This window comes from Protopterus annectens, chromosome 4.part1, assembly GCF_019279795.1.
Source record: "Protopterus annectens isolate FY-2018-M chromosome 4.part1, PAN1.0, whole genome shotgun sequence".
In the NCBI taxonomy this organism is placed as follows: Eukaryota; Metazoa; Chordata; order Ceratodontiformes; family Protopteridae; genus Protopterus; species Protopterus annectens.
The window spans coordinates 628,943,185-628,966,610 of NC_056734.1; the positions used below are offsets into that span (position 1 = coordinate 628,943,185).

The window sequence follows — 23,426 nt, forward strand, 5'->3', positions numbered from 1 at the left end:
TTTTGGGGGGCCTTTTGACATCATACCTTACAATCTGATAGGTTAGATACCCTGAGCCAGTATACCTGGTCATATATTTATTTTTGGCTTCCCTAGGGTATTTTATTTGTGGAAATTTTTCCTCCTTTGCATAGGAGCTTGAATACCCAGGTCCCACAGACAATCATTTTCCTGCTGGACATGTGTGTGTGTGTGTGTGTGTGTGTGTGTGTGTGTGTGTGTGTGTGTATATATATATATATATATATATATATATATATATATGTGTGTGTGTGCGTGCGCACACGCGTGTATACACACACACACATATATGTATATAAACACACAATTTTTTATATATATATATATATATATATATATATATATACACACACACACACCCACACATATACACACGTGTGCATATATATATATATATATATATATATATATATATATATATATATAGCAAAACACCCAAGCGATAATCCCAAAAAAGATAAAACATAAGTCCCAGACGGAGCACCAAACTTGTATAGAAAATTTTTGCAAAACAATGTACTCTGTCAACGGAAGGCAAACGCAGCTTGTAGAGCCAAAATTCAATAAGCAGTCAACAGTCCAATTCAAAATACAGATACCATTCGAAAAATGCTACTCAATCTCCAGCAAATGATGCAACTGATTGGATAAAAGCAAAACCACTTTTATTGTATAAGCGCTTTCGCGGTGTGACCCACCGCTTCCTCAGACAAACACTGAATAATCATTAAACACTTATATACATTTTAAAAAGTCAAATGGACCTATCATTTGTTTTTTAAAACCAGGATCTCACCTCTTTAGGAACGCTGTATGAGCAGGTAAATCCATGTCCCTGAATGGAACCGGAGACTACGTCACATCCTATACACAGGATGCGATGTACGTACCCTGCGTAACAAACTAAAGTGATAGAAGTACATAAAATCACTATCTAATAACCATGCGTTCTGTTGAACAGACCCCTGAAACTACATATACAACTATAAATATCATAAACATAGAAACCCATCCACATCAAATACAATATAAAATAGCAGCATTGCTTTTCAGTGCATAATATATTAGAACTTAAAAAATAACATATCATGTATATGAAAAATATCATGTATATAAAATGTCATGTATATAAAATCATGCGCTTCAGACACAAAGTGATAACATTTCCTTTCAATACATGATATTTAGTGTACTGAGACTATTGACATGTCATGCATTCTATAAAATAATGAATGGATGTAATCATAGCATTACGAGTACCCAATCAAAAATATAAAACATTAGAAAACAAACCAATTGTGAGGAAGCACTATTACCCACATCAATGTGAAAACTTCAAATACCCAAGGATGTGAAAGCGCTCAAAATTGGTGGAATACAGACAAACAAGGATGTATGAATGCAAAAAGGATAAACTCACTAGTATAGACAAACTGATAAATGGGACAGGTGGCAAATGGATGTAAAGCTATATACTAAGGCCTATGAGGGAATAACAACTGTGGGAACCATATGGGAGAAACTAACGCAGGCTCCTGCCTCTGAGGTGCGGTTTGAGTGAAACAGTATCATTGAGGCCCATTCCCCTATGGGCCCCTAGCCTGAGAATCCAGCGGAGTTCTACCTCCTCTGTTCTTGTAACTATGTCCCCTATACGTATCGAAGGGACTTCAACATGAAGAACCTGAAATAGGAACTGATGATTTGTTCCATGATTCAACATGTGTTTAGCAAGAGCACTACTGTTGTCCTTCCTATTCAGGCAATAGTAGTGATCCCTGATGCGCTCCCTTAATGAACGATTCGACTTCCCAACATAGTAGCAAAAGCATGTATCACAATGAGCAACATAAACTATGTTGCGACTCATACAGGTGGCATCTACTCTTAACTCCCAAAGTCTGCCACTTTCTGGGTGTCTGAAATAATGTGATTCATCCACATAACAGCATTGTGGACAGTTTCCACACCTAGCTGTTCTTTCCAATCCTGTCTGGGTCATCTTTAAACTGTTTCCATAACAAAGAATTTGTTTCAAATTGGACATGTTACTGAATGTAAAATTCGGACATGGTCCAACTATTGCCTTTATGTTCTCATCACAACACAAGATATTCCAACTCTTGGATATCGCTTCCTTAAATATATTAATATTGCTACTATATGGTACTACCAAATGCTCAAATTTTACCTTGGTGGTAGTTTTTGGTTCGATGTTAACATGTTCAGAGAAATAGGGTTGTGCTCTTTCTCTTCTGAGTTGATCCATACTTGAATAAACATTCTGTATTTCATGGGTAGAATACCCCCTCCCTACTAGGCCTGTTTGTAATGTTTCCAGTTCCTTCCTATATTGTGTGTCTGTACTAGACAACCTGGATAGACGCATCGCCTGTCCCTTTATCACATTTCTAAAGATTTGTGGATTGTGCATGCTCTGTCTGTGCAAAAACGAAGCTCTATAGCATGCCTTTCTATGAACACTCGTATTAAGCTTACCTTGTACATTGTGTATTTGTACATCTAAAAAATCTAACGTGTGTTTGGAATAATTTATAGTAAATTTAATGAAATTAGTAGCCCTATTGAGCTGAGAATGAAAATCTAATAGGCTCTGTATGGGTCCTTGCCACAGAAAGAAAAGGTCGTCAACAAATCTTTTGAAAAATATTATTTCACTGACGTCCTTGATGTATCTGGTTTCAAATTCTGCCATAACTAAGTTGGCGTAGCTATTCGCACAACTGGTGCCCATAGCTACGCCACTTGTTTGTCTATAGCAGGTGTTGTTGAAAAGAAAAACATTGTTTTCTAACACCATCTCAATCAAAAAACAAAGAAAATCTATTTTGGTATGTGTATAGTTTGTTGTTCTAAGCATAAAGGACCTTACAAAAGCTAATCCCTGTTCATTGGGGATGCAAGTAAATAGCGAAGTTACATCCATTGTTACTAGTACTATGTTGTCCAATGTGGGTAGTTCATTCATTTTAAAATAGAGGCTTCTCAGAAATTGTTCAGTATCTCGTAGTACTGGTTCATAGCTGACTAAACATTTTTTAAGTTGACTGTCAAGATATATGGATATTGGCTCCGTTAGCCAACCAGCTCCAGAGACTATAGGTCTAAGTTCAGGGGTATGGGGATTCTTATGAATCTTGGGTAACCCACTTATTGTGGGAATAAGTGGAAACTCAACTTTGAAATAAGAAAGGAGATCATCGCTCAAGAGTCCTAAACTCTTACTTTCATCTAATGCATTAAATAATCTATCTTGTATGTCACAAACATCATCTAATGAAATCTCTGCATAGGACCCACTTGCTAACAATTCCATCATCATTGATTGAGATGGTATTAGAAAACAATGTTTTTCTTTTCAACAACACCTGCTACAGACAAACAAGTGGCGTAGCTATGGGCACTAGTTGTGCCAATAGCTACGCCAACTTAGTTATGGCAGAATTTGAAACCAGATATATCAAGGACATTAGTGAAATAATATTTTTTAAAAGATTTGTTGACGACCTTTTCTTTCTGTGGCAAGGACCTATACAGAGCTTATTAGATTTTCATTCTCAGCTCAATAGGGCTACTGATTTCATTAAATTTACTATAAATTATTCCAAACACACGTTAGATTTTTTAGATGTACAAATACAGAATGCACAAGGAAAGCTTAATACAAGTGTCCACAGAAAGGCATGTTATAGAGCTTCGTTTTTGCACAGACAGAGTATGCACAATCCACAGATTTTTAGAAATGTGATAAAGGGACAGGCGATGCGTCTATCAAGGTTGTCTAGTTTAGACACACAGTACAAGAAGGAACTAGAAACACTACAAACAGGCCTAGTTGGGAGGGGGTATTATACCAATGAAATACAAGATGTTTATTCGAATATGGATCAACTCAGAAGAGAAAGAGCACAACCTTATTTCTCTGAACATGTTAATACTGAACCAAGAGCTACCAACAAGGTGAAGTTTGAGCATTTGATAGTACCATATAGTAGCAATATTAATATGTTTAAGGAAGTGATATCCAAGAGTTGGAATATCTTGTCTTGTGATGAGAATACAAAGGCAATAGTTGGACCATGTCCGAATTTTACATTCAGCAACATGTCCAATTTGAAACAAATTCTTTGTTATGGAAACAGTTTAAAGATGACCCAGACAGGATTGGAAAGAACAGCTAAGTGTGGCAATTGTCCACAATGCCGTTATGTGGATGAATCACATTATTTCAAACACCCTGAAAGTGGTAGACTTTGGGAGTTAAGAGCAGATGCCACCTGCATGAGTCGCAACATAGTTTACGTTGCTCATTGCAATACATGCTTCTGCTATTATGTTGGAAAGTCTAATCGTTCATTGAGGGAGCGCATAAGGGATCACTACTATTGCCTGAATAGACAGGACAATAGTAGTGCTCTTGCCAAACACATGTTGAATCATGGAACAAATCATCAGTTCCTATTTCAGGTTCTTCATGTTGAAGTCCCCTCGATACGTATAGGGGATATAGTTACAAGAACAGAGGAGGTAGAACTCCGCTGGATTCTTAGGTTAGGGGCCCATAGGGGAATGGGCCTCAATGATACTGTTTCACTTAAACCGCACCTCAGAGGCAGGAGCTTGCGTTAGTTTCTCCCACATGGTTCCCACAGTTGCCATTTCCTTATAGGCCTTAGTTTATATCTTTATATCCATTTGCCACCTGTCCTATTTATCAGTTTGTCTATACCAGTGAGTTTATCCTTCTTGCACTTATACATCCTTGTTTGTCTGTATTCCACTCATTTGAGCGCTTTCACATCCTTGGCTATTTGAAGCATTCACATTGTTGTGGGCGATAATGCTTCCTCATAATTGATTTGTTCTTTAATGTTATATATTTTTGAATGGGTACTCGCAATGTTATGATTACATCCATTCATTATTTTACAGAATGTATGACATGCCAATAGTCTAGTATACTATATATCATGTAGTGAAAGGAAATGTTATTACTTTGTGTCCGAAGCGCATGATTTTATGTACATGACATTTTATATACATGATATTTTTCATATACATGATATGTTATTTTTTAAGTTCTAATATATTATGCACTGAAAAGCAATGCTGCTATTTTATATTGTATTTGATGCATATGAGTTTTTATATTTATGATATTTATAGTTGCATATGTAGTTTTAGGGATCTGTTTAATAGAACGCATAGTTATTAGATAGTGATCTTATGTACTTCCATCACTTTAATTTGTTACGCAGGGCACGTATATCGCATCCTGTGTATAGGATGTGACGTAGTCTCCGGTTCCATTTAGGGACATGGATTTACCTGCTTATACAGCGTTCCTAAAGAGGTGAGATCCTGGTTTAAAAAACAAATGATAGGTCCATTTGACTTTTTAAAATGTATATAAGTGTTTAATGATTATTCAGTGTTTGTCTGAGGAAGCGGTGGGTCACACCGCGAAAGCGCTTATACAATAAAAGTGGTTTTGCTTTTATCTAATCAGTTGCATCATTCGCTGGAGACTGAGTAGCATTTTTCGAATGGTATTTGTATTTTGAATTGGACTGTTGACTGCTTGTTGAATTTTGGCTCTACAAGCTGCGTTTGCCTTCCGTTGACAGAATACATTGTTTTGCAATAATTTTCTATACAAGTTTGGTGCTCCGTTTGGGACTTGTGTTTTATATATAAATATATATATATATATATATATATATATATATATATATATATATATATATATATATGTGTGTGTGTGTGTGTGTGTGTGTGTGTACGTGTACATATATATATATGCATACACACACACACACACACACACACACACATATATATATATATATATATATATATATATATGTGTGTGTGTGTGTGTGTGTGTGTGTGTGTGTGTGTGTGTGTATGCACATGTATATATATGTACACACACACACACATATATATATATATATATATATATATATAAACATATATGTGTGTGTGTGTGTGTATATATATATATATATATATACACACACACACACACATATATACATACACACACACATTTTCTGCTTAGTCTGTTCTACATCCAAAAATGTCTGATTCTGTAGAAAATAAATATTCTAAAGGCAGCTGGATACAGCAGCTTGAATCTCGCACCTGCCTCTTGACATTCCTTGAGGGTTAAGATAAACTTCCTTCTCTTCTGCAGGTGTGCAGCAAGTAAGCAAGCAGTAAGTAAACATTTTTCACCAACATCATGGTATCTCCAATTTTTAATACATTGCCCTTCTGCCACAATGTTGTCAATAATAACTCCTTCTGATGGTACGACTACCTTTATTTATATATGGCTTCCTTGGTTGCTTTCTCATGGCCAGATTTGGAGATGACACAAGCTGTGGAACAGCAGTCCAGTTGTTTACTTGAAATTTCATGAAATGTATGCAGTCGCTGTTCTTTCCAGGTTCTTTGGTACAGAAGAACATCTTGGGTTTTCTGCTTGCATTCCACTATTTTTTGAAACGGCTCCTTTTGAAAAGCCTCATTCAATCATCCTTTTCGCATTTCAGCCACTGGTCTTTGCAGTTTTATTAGCTCATATGAATAACCAGTTGAAACTTCTACTTTTCCACACTTCTGTAACTAAACTGTATATATATTCCTTCAGTACTTCACTTATTTTAATCACCTTGGAGTGCATTTGATTTTTTTTTCCTTTCTAAATTACTAGATGCCATCTCCTCTACTGAAGCCGAAACTTGACTTGCTTTTTGATGAACACCTACAAGATTCTTTCTAGCGTTTGCTCTTCTCCTTTTCTAGATGATTTTTTGTTAGTTTCCCAAACTTTCTTCTTTGCTAGCATCCAGGCACTCTAATTACAAACCAGTAACTGAATTTTATCCAAACTACTGTTTTACAGGCTTTTTTTTCACAACTGCAGTTTTCACACTCGGGAGCTCTAATAAACCTCATCAGTATGTAGCCATATTTGAAGTCTCAGACAAGTAACGCTCCTATCACCTTACAGTGGTGCACAGGGCCAAAGAAGAAAAACTCAGACAGCCTTGACCATCTTCTCTTTATAAAGTACAGTTGTGCAAAATCTTACCATAATGATAAGTGTCCTTCCCGTCACTCTTGCAGTATTCATTACATTTGGGATTCCCTGCCTAGGGAAGCCCGATGTCTGGCTGGTACACAAAAGCCTTAGGGTGCTTTAAGGTATGCTGTACGTCACACGCATGCTCATCGCATAGCATAGAGCATAAAGGTGACATCTGGATGTACCAACCTCAGAACTGAAAGCCCCAGTAGGAAAGCCAGTCCAAGGAAAACCAAGAGGTAACCAGTATATCCAGAAGAGAAAAAAACAGGAGTAATAGGGAGGGGAGTGAACACAAACAGTGAAGAGAAGGACATCTACCATTATGATAAGATTTTACACAACTGTACTATGTCCTTCCATATCACTGTTGCAGCATTCATTACATTTGGGAGAATACCAAAGCTCATGAGGAAACATGGGAGAAGGAAGGGCCAGCAGATTTCTCTAGGAAGCCATGAAGGATAACCCTAGCAAAACCAGATCTAGCTCTGGAGATTCCATCTAACTTGTATTGCTTGGTAAAAGTATGCAGAGAAGTTAAGGTAGCTGCCTCAAGAATAGAGTTAGTAACCAAACCCTTGAAAAAAAAACACCAAAAGAAGCCACAGCTCTAGTAGAATGAGTCTTTACAGAATAAGGAAGCCTCTCAGCATGAAAAGAATAACAAAACAAAGAAGATATAGTCTCCTCGGATACAGCTAATCTCAAGGACCTGGGATGAAAGGAAATAAAAAACTGATAAGATTTCCTAATAGTCTTAGTCTTATCCAAATAAAATCTGAGTTGTCTATGCACATCTAATGTGTGCAGCACTTTCTCACTAGCAGACTGTGGAGAAGGGATAAAAGTGGGCAAATGAATAGACTGATTAAGGGACAACTCTTTCACCACCTTGGGCAGAAAAGAAGGATTAGTATGCAAGGACACCCTGGCTTTATGAAACATCAAAAAAGGAGGACAAACCATAAGGGCTTGAAAGCTCAAACACCCACATGGCAGAAGTAAGGGCTAACAAAAGAACAGTCTTCCAAGAGCAATGTTGCAAGGATGCTGAAGCTGCAGGCTCAAAAAAAGCCCAAGTCAATTTCTCCACAACAAAATTAAAATCCCAGGGAGGAGGAAGAGGCTTCCTGGTAGGCCTAATATGACCACCTTTACGGAATTGTTTAGCTTCAAACTGAGAAACTAAAGGAGGCGATAAAAGCAGACAGAGAGAGCCAATAAGTGGACCTTAACAGAAAAATAAAGCAACCCAGCATTGAGCAATCCATACAGATAAGACATAACCAAAGGAACATTCACAGGAAGTGGATCGAGGTTATGAGAAAGACACCAAACAGAAAAACTCTTCCATTTGGATAAGCAGGATTTCCTAAGTATTTGGTTTCCTGGCCTCCTGCAGTACCCTAAGCATGAGCTCAGAAAAAATGGTGTCTATGTAGAATCAAAAACCTATCACCCACAGTGTCAGCTGAAGAGTAGACAAGTGGGGATGGATGAGAGATCCCTTATCTTGTGTGAGAAGGGACACCCTGTGAGGTAACTTGTGATGACTGTCCTTGGCTAAAGGCAGAAGAACAGGGAACCAATGCCAAACGTCTTGGCCAAAAGGGAGTCAAAAACAAGAATTTGGAAGTGTCCTGTTGAATTCTGAACAGGACTTCTGGAATGAGGGGAAGGGGAGGGAAAGCATAAAGAAACATCCCCTTCCAAAAAAATGAGAGGGTGTCCACCTTCAACACCAGAGGACCTGGGCTCTGGCACAAAAAGGAAGTTGCCTGTACAGAGGGGAGGCAAAACAGCCTACTGGTGGACAATGTCCAGAAACACATCACGGCGAAGCATCCATTTATGGGACTGAGTTAAGGATGTGTCTGCCACAATGTCTGTTTTGACCTGAGGGAATGTAAACTGCCTGAAGAGTCACTTGATACTGGGCAGCAAGGTCCCATACCAGGAGAGCCAACCGTCAAAGATAATATCTTGTTCCCCTCTGTTTGTTTACATACCACATCACTGTGGTATTATCTGTAAATAGGTTGAGAGGACCTGGGGAGAAGAGAGGATGAAAAGCCTGAAGAGCCAGCAGAAGAGCTTTCATTTCTTTGACATTGATGTGCTCCTTCTGTTGAAGAGGAGACCAGACTCCCTGCACCTTTAGGGAGCCAAAAGCTGCTTTCTATCCCACGTCTGAAGCATCTGTGAACAGATCCTGAGAGGGAAGACTGGGATGAAAAGGGAGCCCTGGATTTAGAGTCAACTGCTGGATCCACCAGTGAAGTTCCTTCTGGAGACAAGGTAGAACTACAAATTCTACAGGATGTGCATGTTGAAGCCAAACAGAGTTCAGGAACCACTGAAACTTCCTCATGTGGAATTTGGCCTGAATGAGCATAGGGATGGTGGATGCCATGAATCCCAGAGCTTTCAGAAACTCCCTGGCTGTAATGGAGGCCAGAGGAAGAATAGATTAAAAGAAGGAAATGAGAGTTAAGGCCTTGGGATGAAACAGGGATGCCAGCATAGGCACCATCTGAATCCTGCAACCCAGAAAAACATGATTCTGAGAAGGAATCGGATAAGACTTTTTGAAGTTTATTGCGAACCCCAGGCTCTGAAGAAGGCAAAGTGCAAAATGAAGATTTTGCAATAAGATCTCTGGAGAGGATGCTTGAAACAGTAGGTCGTACACACAAGGAAATACTTGGATCCCCTGAAGCCTGCAAAAAGCAATCACAGGAGCAAGGCATTTGGTGAATACCATTGGAGAAGTAGAAATGTCTAAGGGCAAAGGCACAAGAACATTAAATACCAGGAAGCAACAGAGAAACACAAAACTTTCCTGAAAAGGCAATTGATCAAAATATGCACGTAAGCATTCTTAAGGTCCAGAGACACCATATAAGCCTAAGGAGGCAAAAAAGGGAACAAAGTCTGAAGGGGCAACATTCGAAAAGTGGGCATTTTCAAAAAAGTACAAAACACCACTTGTAATGAACACTGATAAGAACCAATAATCCAAGCTAAACTTTTGTGAAGGAATAAAGACTTTGTAATGTGTAAGTAATGTGTGGAGCTTATGGTGTTGCTTATGCCAACTGGGTACTACTTTCAGAAAAGGGTTTAGATGAGAGAGGTTTAGAATTGGTCTCCAAGCACCCTCTTTTCTGGCTACAAGAACATCCTGGAGTAAACCCCCCCCCCTTTGGCACACAGGTACCTCTTGAATAGTACCCTGAATCGAAAGGTCCCAAAGCACATCTGGGAAAAAGGGTGCTGTTCCCGAGGAGGCTGAGGAATAACCTATAAAGGGGGAAGGGCTTTCCACACCATGAAATAGCCCTGGAGAATAATGGACAGAACCCAGGAGCAGACAGGAAGAGGGAGATGGGGGGGCAAAGAGAAAGAAGAATGTGGCTGAGAAGAAACAGCACCTGGTTTATCTGGAAAGGAAGACTTCATAGTCCCTGAAGTCTGAAAAACCTTAGCAGGAGGAGTCTGCATACCACCCTTTTTGCCCTGAGGAGGAAGGCAAGACTGACTACAAACCATGGCCAGCTTATCGGGAGTAGTTTCTCTGAAATTTAGGAACTGGAGAAAAAACATATTTTTGAGTTCCTGTAAAACCTCCCCTTATCCTGAAGGGACTTAAACAAATCAGCAGCAGCTTCCCCAAACAAGTGTTTACTACCAGGAGGGGCATCCATCAACTTAGCCTTGATATCATCAGGCAATTGTTGAAGCTGAAGCCAAGAATACCTCCACATCACTGACCCAAAAGCAGCAGACCCAGAAAAAGCATCTGCTGCATCATAACTACACTTGATGGAATGATGAGTCACCTGTGAGGAAGTCCATAACAGGGAAAGAGCAGAAGTTTTACCCTCATAGTCTGGAAGATCAGAAATAACCTTATAAGCCTGAGACAGGAGAGCCAACACACACCTGGACATATAGGTCTGATAATAAACAGCCCTAAAAGCCAAGCTGTAAACCTTCTTACCTAGCCTTTTCATGGTTCTACTGTCTTTATCAGAAGGCATTAACTTGGGTGAAGGAAGACACTGAAAGGGCTTGTCAGAGGTTACAGACACCACTGAGGGATCAGCAGCAAGACACTTGTAAAAACGGTTACAGTCCTCAGGCACCCTATAAAACCTATCAGGTTTCCTGGGAGCAGAGGACTGAGAATCAGGAGCTTTAGATGCATTGGAAAACACATCCAACAAAGCAGCCAAAATAGGAGCAACAGCAGAAGGTTTAGGAGAGTCCATCTGCAGCAACTCATAACACCTCTTATAGATCTCAGAGACCTCAACACAATATCATCTAAAAAGCTCCAGCATCCTGGAGATTGTATCCTCAAATGAAATCTCTTCAAAGGGAGTATCAGGACTATTAGATTCATCTTCCTGTGACCCATATTCCAAAGGAGAAGGAATCTGATAACAGTAAACAAGGGATTACTCATCAAAATCCAACTCCTCCTCGGAGGAATCCTGTTCAATGGGTCTTTTAAGTTGAGTGGAGTGTGAGGCTTCCAGCCCAGCTAGCTAGAATTTTGTAAATAATCCTATGTCATTTGTAAATATTAATATGACCCAGAAGCATGTCTTACAAATGTAAGTAAACTGCATGCCATGTGTTGAACTTCAAAAATGTAACCACAGTGCATCCTACTGGAAAAAAGCAAAACTCTAAGAAAATAAGTTGAATCATTTACAATGGTGTTTATCTCAGCTTGGAGACAGAATGTCTGCAGCTAGAAATTCTATTGTCTGGAAACAGGAATAATTACAAGTTTCAAAGGTAAAAGTGTTTAACAGTTTTACAACTTCCAGTGTTAGGCAAAAACATCTGAGAGAGAAGTATTTCTGACACAGGGGTGTTAAATTTTAAGTTCCTGCTCGCCTGGGAACTAAAGGCAGAGATGACAAAGAATGACTTAATCTGAGATAACCCATCAGAAATGTTTGATAGTAATTTAAGAACCATCTCAGAGACTGAGTCTGTGCATTTTGTATCTTGTCTTGGATCTGAACACATCCATCTTCAGCACTTCTCATCTGTATTTGCCTTGCACTGTAACTAAGACTTAGATCACAGTATCTCTCTCATAGACAGGACTATAGTAAGATTTTAGATGTTTTCTGTATGTAAGACTATCCTGCAATGTTGTTTTTAAATATTTCCTGTGATTTTGAACTCTGCTGTCACTGTGTTGAGTTGAGATGAGTATTGTCTTGACTTTTATTATTATTAAATATATTTAAACCTTTTAATTGTGGCTGGTTTGTCTAGAAATATTTAAGCTCTTCGAGTACTTGCATATGGATTTGGTGACATTGTACAGGCCACTCTTAAATAGCCTTAGTCTTGGGCACACTTACCATTTGGAAAACAGTAACATTACGCAGTAGAATTGGTCACCCTTTGGTAAGGGCCCTATAGTAGCTGATAAGTAAGGGTGGTTAATGGCAGTGTTTACTACCTTATAGTCTGGGCAGAAGGGGGCATAGCAAGAGTATCTGTGCCAGCCTTCTCCAGGAGTGTCTGTGCGTTTGTATATAAATCAAATCTGAAAGTGTGTGTGTGTGTGTGTGTGTGTGTGTGTGTGTGTGTGTGTGTGTGTGTGTGTGTGTCAGCTACTTGGGCAGGGACACGAAGCACTGGTTGGACAGAGAGGGAGCTGGAGGTTTTGGCATGACCACTTGGCTGAGATCTTAACCTTATAGCTGTGCCAGTGGGGAGCCTTATTGCGGATCTGGAGAGAGGGAGAAACCAGCCCCAGACTGACTGTGATCTCTGTGTGCTCTTAAGAGAAATTGTACTTTACTGTGTGTGTACTAGTCATCCTCCTAATGTGCACATCCCTCACTGGTGTTAGTGGTGAAGACTTGAGGTTCCTTGATTACTGGGCCAGTGGAGGGGCATCACATAGAGCACCAAAAGGGGACTGGAAGAGAAACATCCTGAGCAGGTTTTGGTGCCATCAAAGCATTAAACAAACCACGAGTGAAGGCCTGCCACTCACTCTGCAGATCATTGGGGGCAGGAGAAACATGTTTAGTTTTTTTGTTTTCTCTTTAATGGGACGTCTGCCTTATAAAACTTAGAAGGCTCTCACCCAGCATGGCATTCAATATTAGTAGGAAATGTTTCTCTGACTAAAATCTGAGGAACACCCCTTGGCCTCCTCAGAAATGAACAACCATGTTTCCCCTGAAAATCAGAAATGGATGTCTGTAAAGCCTCCTCGGACATGCTTAAAGCTGGAGCCCCGCTGGCCTCCAACTGTGAAATCTGGTCACTGACACCATCAAAAATAAGGCTAGCATGCATTTTTCTAACTACATGGCTTAAGTCTCATTTGTAGAACATTTTCCTGGGACAAGAACAACCTGCTTGCCTTTGTGTCCAGCATCATCCTAGAAAGAATCTTGCATTTGCTGGTGTAAAGACTTAATTCTGGAATATAAATTCTCTGGATAGAGAGGCATTGGGTGGTATCTGCAAAGGTCTCCTGCAAAGTCCTCTAAAGCAGGTGCCTGAACCAAGCAATCATCTATAAGGAGTAAATATGTTTCCTCCTGGTCCTGAGAACTTTAAAGATTATGTGTAAAGGTTTTTCTTAGCACTTCTTTTTCCTGTAATTATGCTCTCATCATGTAAATCTGGTTTTCTGATTCTACAACATGTAGTTTCTAATTTAGTTAGATCAGTTGAGCTATATTTAAGTTTAATTAAGTTTATATTTACGTGTTTATATCATAAGCAAACTTACATTTATATAAAAGTAGTCAAACCATGTTAACAAGTTTACATTTACAAACATTATACATAACATATAGTTTTATGCATCGCATAACTTAATCAAAATTACATATTATTATTCAATTCATGCCTTCTCTTAAACCACATTCCTCTTCCAAAACATTTTTCTACATGTACTGTTCCCACAGATTACAATTTTCTATATAATTTACACCTACCCTTTTCTAAAGATCCCACCTCCTATTATTTTATCTTCATTACAATATTCACCATTTCAAATGTAGTTGGTTTAGATTCTGATTTCCATTTTCTAGTAATTTTTCTTGGCAGCCACCAAAATTAAACTTAAGTTCTTACTACATCTAGGCAATTCAGATCTTATATCCCAGCTGAAAAAAAAAACCCTTAGTTAAACTCATTTGCTCACCCAGTACTCCTGACAGAGTATTCTGTAGAAAATTTTTAAAGTCTGCCAACCTATTACACTCCCGAAACACAGGTTCCCAGTTATCTCTTTCTTACCCATCATGCCTCCAACATTTGCCATCCACCTGAGGAAAAATTCTTTGGATTCTGCTTGGGATATAAACATACCTATGCAATCACTTCCAAGCAAAGATCCTAAACCTTCTGAACTTTGTTGCATATTTGGGAGACATTCATATATCCTTCCCGTTGTTTCTTTGTGGATTGCTTATCCAATTCTTTCTTCACAATCCTTTCTAACCTGCTCTGACTGATCCCTATAGCTATTGTGCAATATTTTATATGTCCTACTAATTATCTTTTTTTAACAGCAAATTTTGTTCTAGATTCCATTAAAAACTCAGCCAGTACAGGTATTTCATTTACAACTCCCCTATCCATTTTCTTTGTCTATACTCTGATATCAATCCCTGATAGTGAAGGCAATCACTAACCTACAGCCCAAATTTCTTCTTGGCCTCTTACCATTCTATTAACTTTCCCTCTCTAATTATTTGTTCCTTGCCAGCTTCCTCCAGTAAATTTCAGCCTTCTCTACCTCTAATTGCAGTTATCCCAATCAGCAAAATCTCCCTCCTTCATTCCCATGTTGTCTTAGGTTTTAGTATACTTTCTGCTGCTTTATGAATATAATATTCTGTATAATTGCTGTTATTCTCCATAAGGATCCGTGTCCAAAATCCCATTATTTCCTTTTTTCTTGCATTACCCCTCTGCTTCATCATCCCTTCCCACTTTGAACTGTACCTGTCTGCTTGTGTTATATACAAGTGCCTTAACTGTGTAGCTCTAAAATATCCCTTCAAATCAGGTAATGGTAAACCTTCTTGTTCTGTTGTGAGAATTAACTTACTCCCTTGACTCTTGCCCTCTTCTTCATCCAAATAAAATCCTTCAACTCTTCATTAATTACTGTCCATAACTTGTCTTCTGGTTGATAAAAATGCTTGACCTGTGTATTAAATAAAGGGATTAAAAACATGTTGCTGCTTGAAGCTTGCTATCCATATCCACAGGCAAGAGCTTCCAGTTTCACAGTCTTTGTATTATCTTTTGTTTAGTTTCTTCCCATACATCCCAAGCTGCCGTAACTGAATAATTTTTTATCCATACTCCTAAATACTTGATTTTATCATGTCCCCATAAATACTGATATTGCTTGACTAAGTCATGTGTAGGTACATAGTTTATAGTTATAGCCTTTGTTTCATTATATCTACCATACGTTGAACAGCTGCCCAATTATTTCTCAATAGTGTGTTATGTGGTGGCACCTGTTGATGTAATAAAAGGGGGCAAACATGTAATTAATTACCTTAAGAAACTAAATTGAAGTGAGTCCCATTACACCAGGACAGGTAATGACAGTCCACAACATTCTATGTTAATGAAACTTGTTATCTGTTCTGTTGGCTGTTTTTTTTTTTTTTTAGCCAAATGAGTACTCTGAACAGCTGGCTGTATCTGAAGATAACAGTGGATCCACCAGTGGCTTTTCATATAGATCTTTGCAAGAATCATAGATCCTATGCAATCTGCTTGGTTTCTTTAAGCTGAAAAGCATGGAACTGGGTTTGAGAGATGCATGGTCAAATGAGTTATTGAACACTTCAACCATAGGAGGAACCACTATCCAAAATATTACAATTTTTCTGTGTAATCAAGATCTCCTTAGTACTCTATTTGGAGTGCCTTCTTCATCAAGTACAATGTTTCCTCAAACTAAGCATCTTCTAGAGGGTAGACCAATGACATTGTTCTCTTATTTTTTAACCACATTTATCAACTTGCCACTTAAGACAAAGGCTCGTATACATTAATACAAAAAAAAAAACATTAACATTTTTCATTTTCATGCATTGTATATATATATATATATATATATATATATATATATATATATATATATATATATATATATATATATATATATATAATTTTCTGTTTAACAATCATTCACTTCAACATTACATAAGCTGCTCAATTCATGCCTTTCCTTAAATTCTGCTCCTCCTCTTCCTGAATATTATTCGGAGTGTATTGTACCAACACATTTCATTTATTTCTATGTAATTTGCTCATTCCTTTTTCTAAACACCATACCTCCGAGCACTTTTATCTCCTTTACCATATTCAGTAATTCATTTACAGCTGGTTTACATTCTAACATCCATTTTCTAGTAATTGCTTTTTTGACAGCCAACAGCATTAAGCCTAGAAAGACATTACTATGTCTAGGCAATTCAGATCCTGTCTCCCAACTCAAAAGAAATACTACCTTAGTTATAACCATTTGCTCCCTCAAAATTTCTGACAGAGTACTCTGTAGAGAAATTTTAATATCTGCCAACTCATTACACTCCCAAAAATATGTTCCAAGTTAACTCATTTACAGCCCACATGCAGCATCTGCTGTCGACCTGAAGAAAAAATTTTATGAAGTCTGCTTGAGGTATAAAAACACTTATGCAAAAACTTCCAAGTAGAAATACTAAAGCTTCTGGACTTTGATGGATATGTGGGATCCATACTGATGTCCTTCCATTGTTCCTTTGAAAACTGCCTTTCCAGACCTTGTTCCCAAACTTTTCTAACATCCCCTGCTTGATTTTTTTAGTTACCATGCAACATGTTATATACCCTGCTAATTATCTATTTTTAACAGCAGATTCTTTTACTCACCCGACTAAAAACTTCCCAGAACTGGCCTCAAGCTTGGCACTTAGCACACCCTATTCTCTCTTTGCCAATACTCTAAAATCAATCCATGGTTGGTAATGTAGACTATCTTGCATTCCAAACTTCTGCTTGGCATCATTCCACTCTATTACCATTTCCTCTCTGGATACTTGCTCCCAATACATTGACAAAAACAACAATCTTCTCTCCAGTAAATTCTATCCCCATCCTGCCTATTTTCTATACTCCACTTGCAGACATCCCTATTGGCAAAACCTCATTTCTCCATTCCTGTGTTGGCTTAGTTCTTTTAATACTATATGCTACATTTTGAATGCAATAATCTGTGCAGTTGTTATTGTACTCATTAAAGATCTGCATCCAATATTCTAATCTCTCTCATTATTTCTTGAACTCCCCCCTGTTGCATCATCAGCTCTTTCATATGCAGTTACAAAGCTTACAGTCCAGAGGACCACTGAGGAGCCTAGCCCTAATCTAGTTAAGTGACTTGCTCAAAGTGACACAGTAGGCAAATGATGCCTGATGTTTATAATCAAGCCTAGTACTACAGGACCTGCAGCTCACAGTCTTAACCCTCAGTGCCAACCACCTTGATTTATAACCTTCTGCTTGAGTAACATATATAAGCCTTAACTTCAAAGCTTTAAAGTATCCATTCAAATCAGGTAATCCTAAACCACCTTGTTCTATGGGGAAGATCAACTTGTACAACTTAACTCCTGCTCTTTTCCCCTCATAAATACATTCCTTCAACTCTTTATTAATTATTGCCCACAATGACTCTTCTGAATGAGCTTCTAGTTTCTCAGGTTTTTATACTACCTTTTGTTTAGTCTCTTCCTACATTTCCTTAGTTACCCTAACCTATTTAATCCAAACAGCTAAAAGTACTTCATCTTAGTGTGCCCCCTTAAATATGTGTATTGCTGAACAATTTGTGTGTGGATACACAGTTTACCACTATAACCTTTGTTTTACCTAAATTAATGTTCTATCCTGAAAAGACTTAAAGCTGTTTCAGAGTGTTCCACAACACTGAAATGTCCTTTTCTGGGTTTATCAAGTACAAAATAATACCATCTCAAAAAAAGGAAAGTAACAAAGGGGAAATAGGACACTCCTGCTTCATTCCCCTGTTCTAATAGCTTGTCGGACAGGAATCCTACCCTAACTATTGTTTCTGACCCTTTATATATCTTCCTAACTAACCCTACTACTCTACCATGAAATGCAAATGCTTTCATTGCCTTACTTATAAAATCCTATCTGACCATCAATACTTTCTCTGCATCAAGATCAACCAACAGTGGTATTTTTTTACATTCTGCTTCAGTCTAGATCAGCACTGTTCTATTAATGTTGTCAAGTATTTGCCTCCCATTCAAAAAAGGAGGCTGATCTGTATCAATCAGTTCTGGCAAAACCTTTGCCATTTTCTTAGCAACTGTAGACAAACACTTTATAAACATGGTTTAAAATGGGTCTATATGAAAATGGGTCTGAAGAGCCTTTACTATCTTCGGATAACACACCTACCACAGCTTTCTTCCATGATGTCGGTGCCCCCCCCCACACTTTTAAAATACTGTTAAAACTTCCAGATCTTCAGTATCTTCCCTCATAACTTCCAAACTTCCTCGGCAATACCATCTGTTCCTGGGGACTGTTGACTGATTATACATCACCACTTGTAACTCATCTCCTCCTGTCTTAACTATTAATTGTTGAACCTTACCTTGCTCTAACCTTGTCATAATCGAGTCTTCCACAAATACTTCTATTTGTGCCTTTTCATAGCCCACATTCCTCTGCTTTATACAAATTTTCATAAAATTTCAAAATTATCTACAATACTGCTATAGAATCTTTGGTTATTTTTTCTTTTCACAGACTCCTTAAGTTTGGCGACAACACCTTTCTACTTTCTGTTGCCCAAGTCATTCTACTAAAATTTGTTGCGCTCTGGAGTGGTCATCAAAAAATAACTGCTTAACAACAACTTTTCTAAACTCATACATACTATCCAAATACTCTTATTTTCTCTTTAGCATTCAGCAGTTACTCTTCTGTTAAATTCCTCTTATTCTGTAATACTTTTCTTTTGTCAGCCCCTATTTCTATTGTTATTTCTTCTTTTCCACGTATCTTTCTCTTATTTCTAACCTATTTTTAAACTTCATTTTCATTCTACCCACTCAGTAGCTATAATTTCTACTAACTCTCAGATAATTTCCATAAAGTATTCCTTAAACTTCTCTAACAGTTATAAAATGAGTCACTGGCTCTTTCCTACATATCATTACCCTACCTCTTCATCTTGTGTTTTTATTGGTCCATGACCTGAAGCAGATACTGGCCATGTGTCAAAACTTTCAACTAAATACACACGTTCCTATGAAATAAAATGTATATAAAGTCTAGCCCAACTATTGCACCATGGGAAATATGTAAATTGTGTCTGAGTTTGTACTACTCTACTGACATCTTCCATACCAGTCTCATATACCTTTTCAAACATCTACTCTCTTTATATTTTCCCCTTCTGTATCCCCTGATACACCCTCATTACTGCAGATCAAGTTCCAGTCCTCATCCATAAATAATATTCCTTGATAATTTCTCACAAAAGTTTCTTAAGCAACATAACACCAGCTTGGGTAGAATACAAATATATCTCAACATAACTCTCTTCCTTGCAATAGTCCCTCACTATCATAAATTTACCATTATTGTCTCCTTTCTCGTCTATCACTACTAGAGCCCCTCTGGCACTCAGTATTATTACTGCCACTTTATTTTGTCCTTCATATTCTGCTAAATATTCATCTAAAATCCTTTCTTTGTCAAATTAACATGTTCATTTGTATCCAAATGTGCCCCTTACAACACTGCTATTTGTACCCTACATTTCATAACAAAATTCAATATTCTCTGGTTTTGTTTTACCTGTAAGGGCATTTACATTCCATAATAATATGGACAGAATAGTCGTTACAATAGAAATATATTACTCCTGTTAGATATGACAGTTCTTATGAATGTGCACTTCCAACATTTGGCTTACATGTATACACTGTCTGGCAGACTTTTACACAGTTGCTTTTGCTCATCTCTATTTGAACCCATGTCATATTTTTCAAGACATTTTGCTTAAATGTAAACATTAAAAGAAAAACCTAAATACATTTTCAGAATGTCAATCACCTTTTAAATTAGAACAAACACAAAACTATACAAACGTTAATAGATTTACCCTCCAGACAAGAGCAGTCACTCCAAATCACCAACTACATCCACAGGCATTACCTAATCAAAAATTAAGGTTATTCATGGTACAATGTATGTAACAGCCTGTGTTCCCACTCAGATGGATGACTAACTGTTCTCTTCTTAACTTTACACCCATCCCAGATGTGAAAAACATCATGCATACTTTCAGTAAACATTAGCTTTAGCCCCAAGAAAAACTACACTTCTTACTATTAAATAAATAAAACTAAACTGTACAATATTCAATATGTTAAGAGTTTTATGACTGCTAGAGAGGCTACTACTAATTTACTTCTCACAGTTTCAAACACTACATTTCACCAAACTACTTAGCACTGTACCGTTAAAGGTTACATTCACTCAACAAAGGGTTCTAAGAACTCTCAAGAACAACTGTTTGCACCTGCAAGTCTCCAAACAAAGGCAGTCAGCAATGAGAAAAGAAACGGATAACTTTAAGCCTTTCTCCTGTCGAAATGCCTGTACCTGTAGACTTCTCTCCCACTGAGGGCATTTGCTAATGAAAAAATAAAAAGCTATTAAATTTGCAATTGCAAGAAACTTAACCATTTTACATCCCTTTTATCATTTTGTCTTTTTTTCAAGACTATTTGCTTAAAAAACACTCATCTACAGCTTAAGCCAAGGACAATAATCTAGGCATCCAATCCTGTAAATATAAGGAAATGTTTATTTTAATCTTACATAGAAGATCAATACAGTTTTACACCCACCACCCCAGCAGCCTAGGATCACTTTACTGATGACAGCCCCCACCTCACATTTAAAATACACCTGACTGCACATTATAGAAAACTGCTTTGCAATATATAACATGCAGTTCTGCATGGTTTTCTTATTATTGATGCCATAATCTAGACAGGAGGAAGCTGTGATGAACATCTAACTTCAAACATGAAGTCTAGGCTGAAAAGGGTTCCCCTTTCCATTCAGTTGCAGGACATACTCCAGAGACAGATAATAAAGACACTGTTGGTCTGATACTGTGTGATGTGGTCATGTTCTCATAATCCTTTGTGGTGACACATCCAGAGTCCTTTTTTTTTTCAGATACTTTACTGTTTGATAAATGATAGAATATGTGACCTGTGCGGGATGTTATGGATCAAAACTGTCAGCAAGACCTCAAAGGACGACTCCTGAAATGTAAACTGAAAGTGTTCTTAGTCACTAGCTAATGTCCAGTACGGCAATATGGCCTGGACATCAAAGCCACTTTTACCAAGGTCTACTTGGAATTGAAAGAAGTGATGCACTATCTGCCTCTGCAGGCCAACAAAGGCATAGCTATTGTAAAAAGAAGTGGTGGCCCTGGGGCAGAAAAAGCAATGCCTCTCATCTTAGCAGATGTTATGTCTCACTCTCCCCACCTGCTGGTTCCTTGATCACTATTTTTTTTTTAGGTTTCAACATTTTTCTAAGTCAGACTTCATCCCTGAGAAACAGTTTGGTCTTAAGGCTAGTCGCCAGCTAGGGTAGTGGCAGATGTCCCTTGTCGCAGTGTCACCAAGCTTTTTATCCTTCAGTAGAGTGTTGTAGATACACATCTGAAGTAATAAGGGTTTCTTCTTTAAGTAGCTCAATGTTCTAAAGAAAAACATTTAGTGATTTCCCATTAGACAGGAAAGGCACTGCAGATGCTAATCAACAGAATGAATTCGCCTTCCACACAGATACTGGTTAGTGATTTTTCTAAGGACATCATAGACCTTGGAAAAAAAATCTATGCCAAAATAAGCGAAACTGCAAACTGCACAGTAAAATCAATATATTATAAAAGCACTTTTAGAAAAAACAGGCATTCACAAACTAGAAACTTGTTTACTGGAAATCACCTAGAAGGGACTAATGAACAAAAATAATCATGACCAGTTTCTAGAGAAAAAAAGAATTTAAGATGGAGAAGACTACTCTATTTTAAGCAGGCATTACACTGATGTTGGTGGCAGAAAAGTTTAGTTCTCTTCTGAAGGGACATGTGGCTACAGCTAATTACTAAAATGAATGGCACTGCAGCAGCAATAATTATGATGAACTGATATATATTATGCATAAAAACACAATCAACTGAAATTGTGTAAGCTTAATTCCTGTTCAGCAGTGATAAGAACTGGAGTTAATTAAGAAGTGGAGACCTTCTAGATCAGGTGGCTGTGGCAGAACCCATAGAAGCTGTCTCAAAATGCTGGGAAAAAAGACTGGAATGCCTTTGAGGCACAACTTGGAATCAAATGTTAATGCTGAAAAGTCCTGCTGCAAGAACAAGGCAAAGTAAACAGCTGTCATTTTTGGTGACTTTTTTTTTTTTTTTTTACATATGCACACATATAGGTAACAATGTAACACATGCAGTACTTCAGGGTTCAGCTCTGGAAAAGTGTGAAAACTCTGAAGTCAAGCCAGTATGTTAAGAAAGTTGTATACAATTTTGTGTCATTCCACAATGTAGCAGATGAAAGAAAATGATATCAACTTACCAATTTCCCGATTCTGAATCTTTTCTTCTCTGTTACCAACTGGCTCTATTACTTTTAAAATTGGCTGAAAAAGTCGAAGGTCACAAAGGCGCCGTGTTTCGTCATAGAATTCTTCTCGTTCTGCTTCTTGTGTAACACTGACAAAAATATATGAGGACTCATCTTGCAAAAGTTGGTGCAGTGGATATTTCCTTGCTTCCTTAAAAAGTTCATGTTTAATAGTCACAAGTGTTGCCTCACGGAGGCATTCTAAATTTACTATCATTCCATTAGGTAGCAGGCAGTCCACATATATTTTTGGGGGCATTAAATGTATGCCCCAAAGTTCACCTGATGATGGCCTAGGTGGCATTTTGTTGCTTTGTTTCAACAGCAGCAGAAGCCTTCAGAAGTTAAGATCTTCACACACACCTGAAAAAAAATTATCACAAGCATATAACTTTTAGCTTGTCAAGGCGTTTTAGTTCCGCAAAGCATATGACATGGGCTTCTGCTAATTCACTATGAATTGCATAAAATTTTATTTTAATACAAAATTTTATTTTAATACAATC

The 23,426-nt window shown here is 37.8% G+C and overlaps 1 protein-coding gene across 1 annotated transcript in view; it reads right to left on the bottom strand.

The window, feature by feature from the left end:
- PIK3CA (phosphatidylinositol-4,5-bisphosphate 3-kinase catalytic subunit alpha) overlaps positions 1–23,426 on the bottom strand; it is a 1,902,358-nt gene that overhangs the window by 1,501,050 nt on the left and 377,882 nt on the right. Inside the window, exon 5 of the mRNA XM_044070443.1 lies at positions 22,873–23,283. Coding sequence (XP_043926378.1) covers positions 22,873–23,224 — 352 coding nt within the window. The 5' untranslated portion in view covers positions 23,225–23,283. The remainder of the gene's footprint in view (positions 1–22,872; positions 23,284–23,426) is intronic.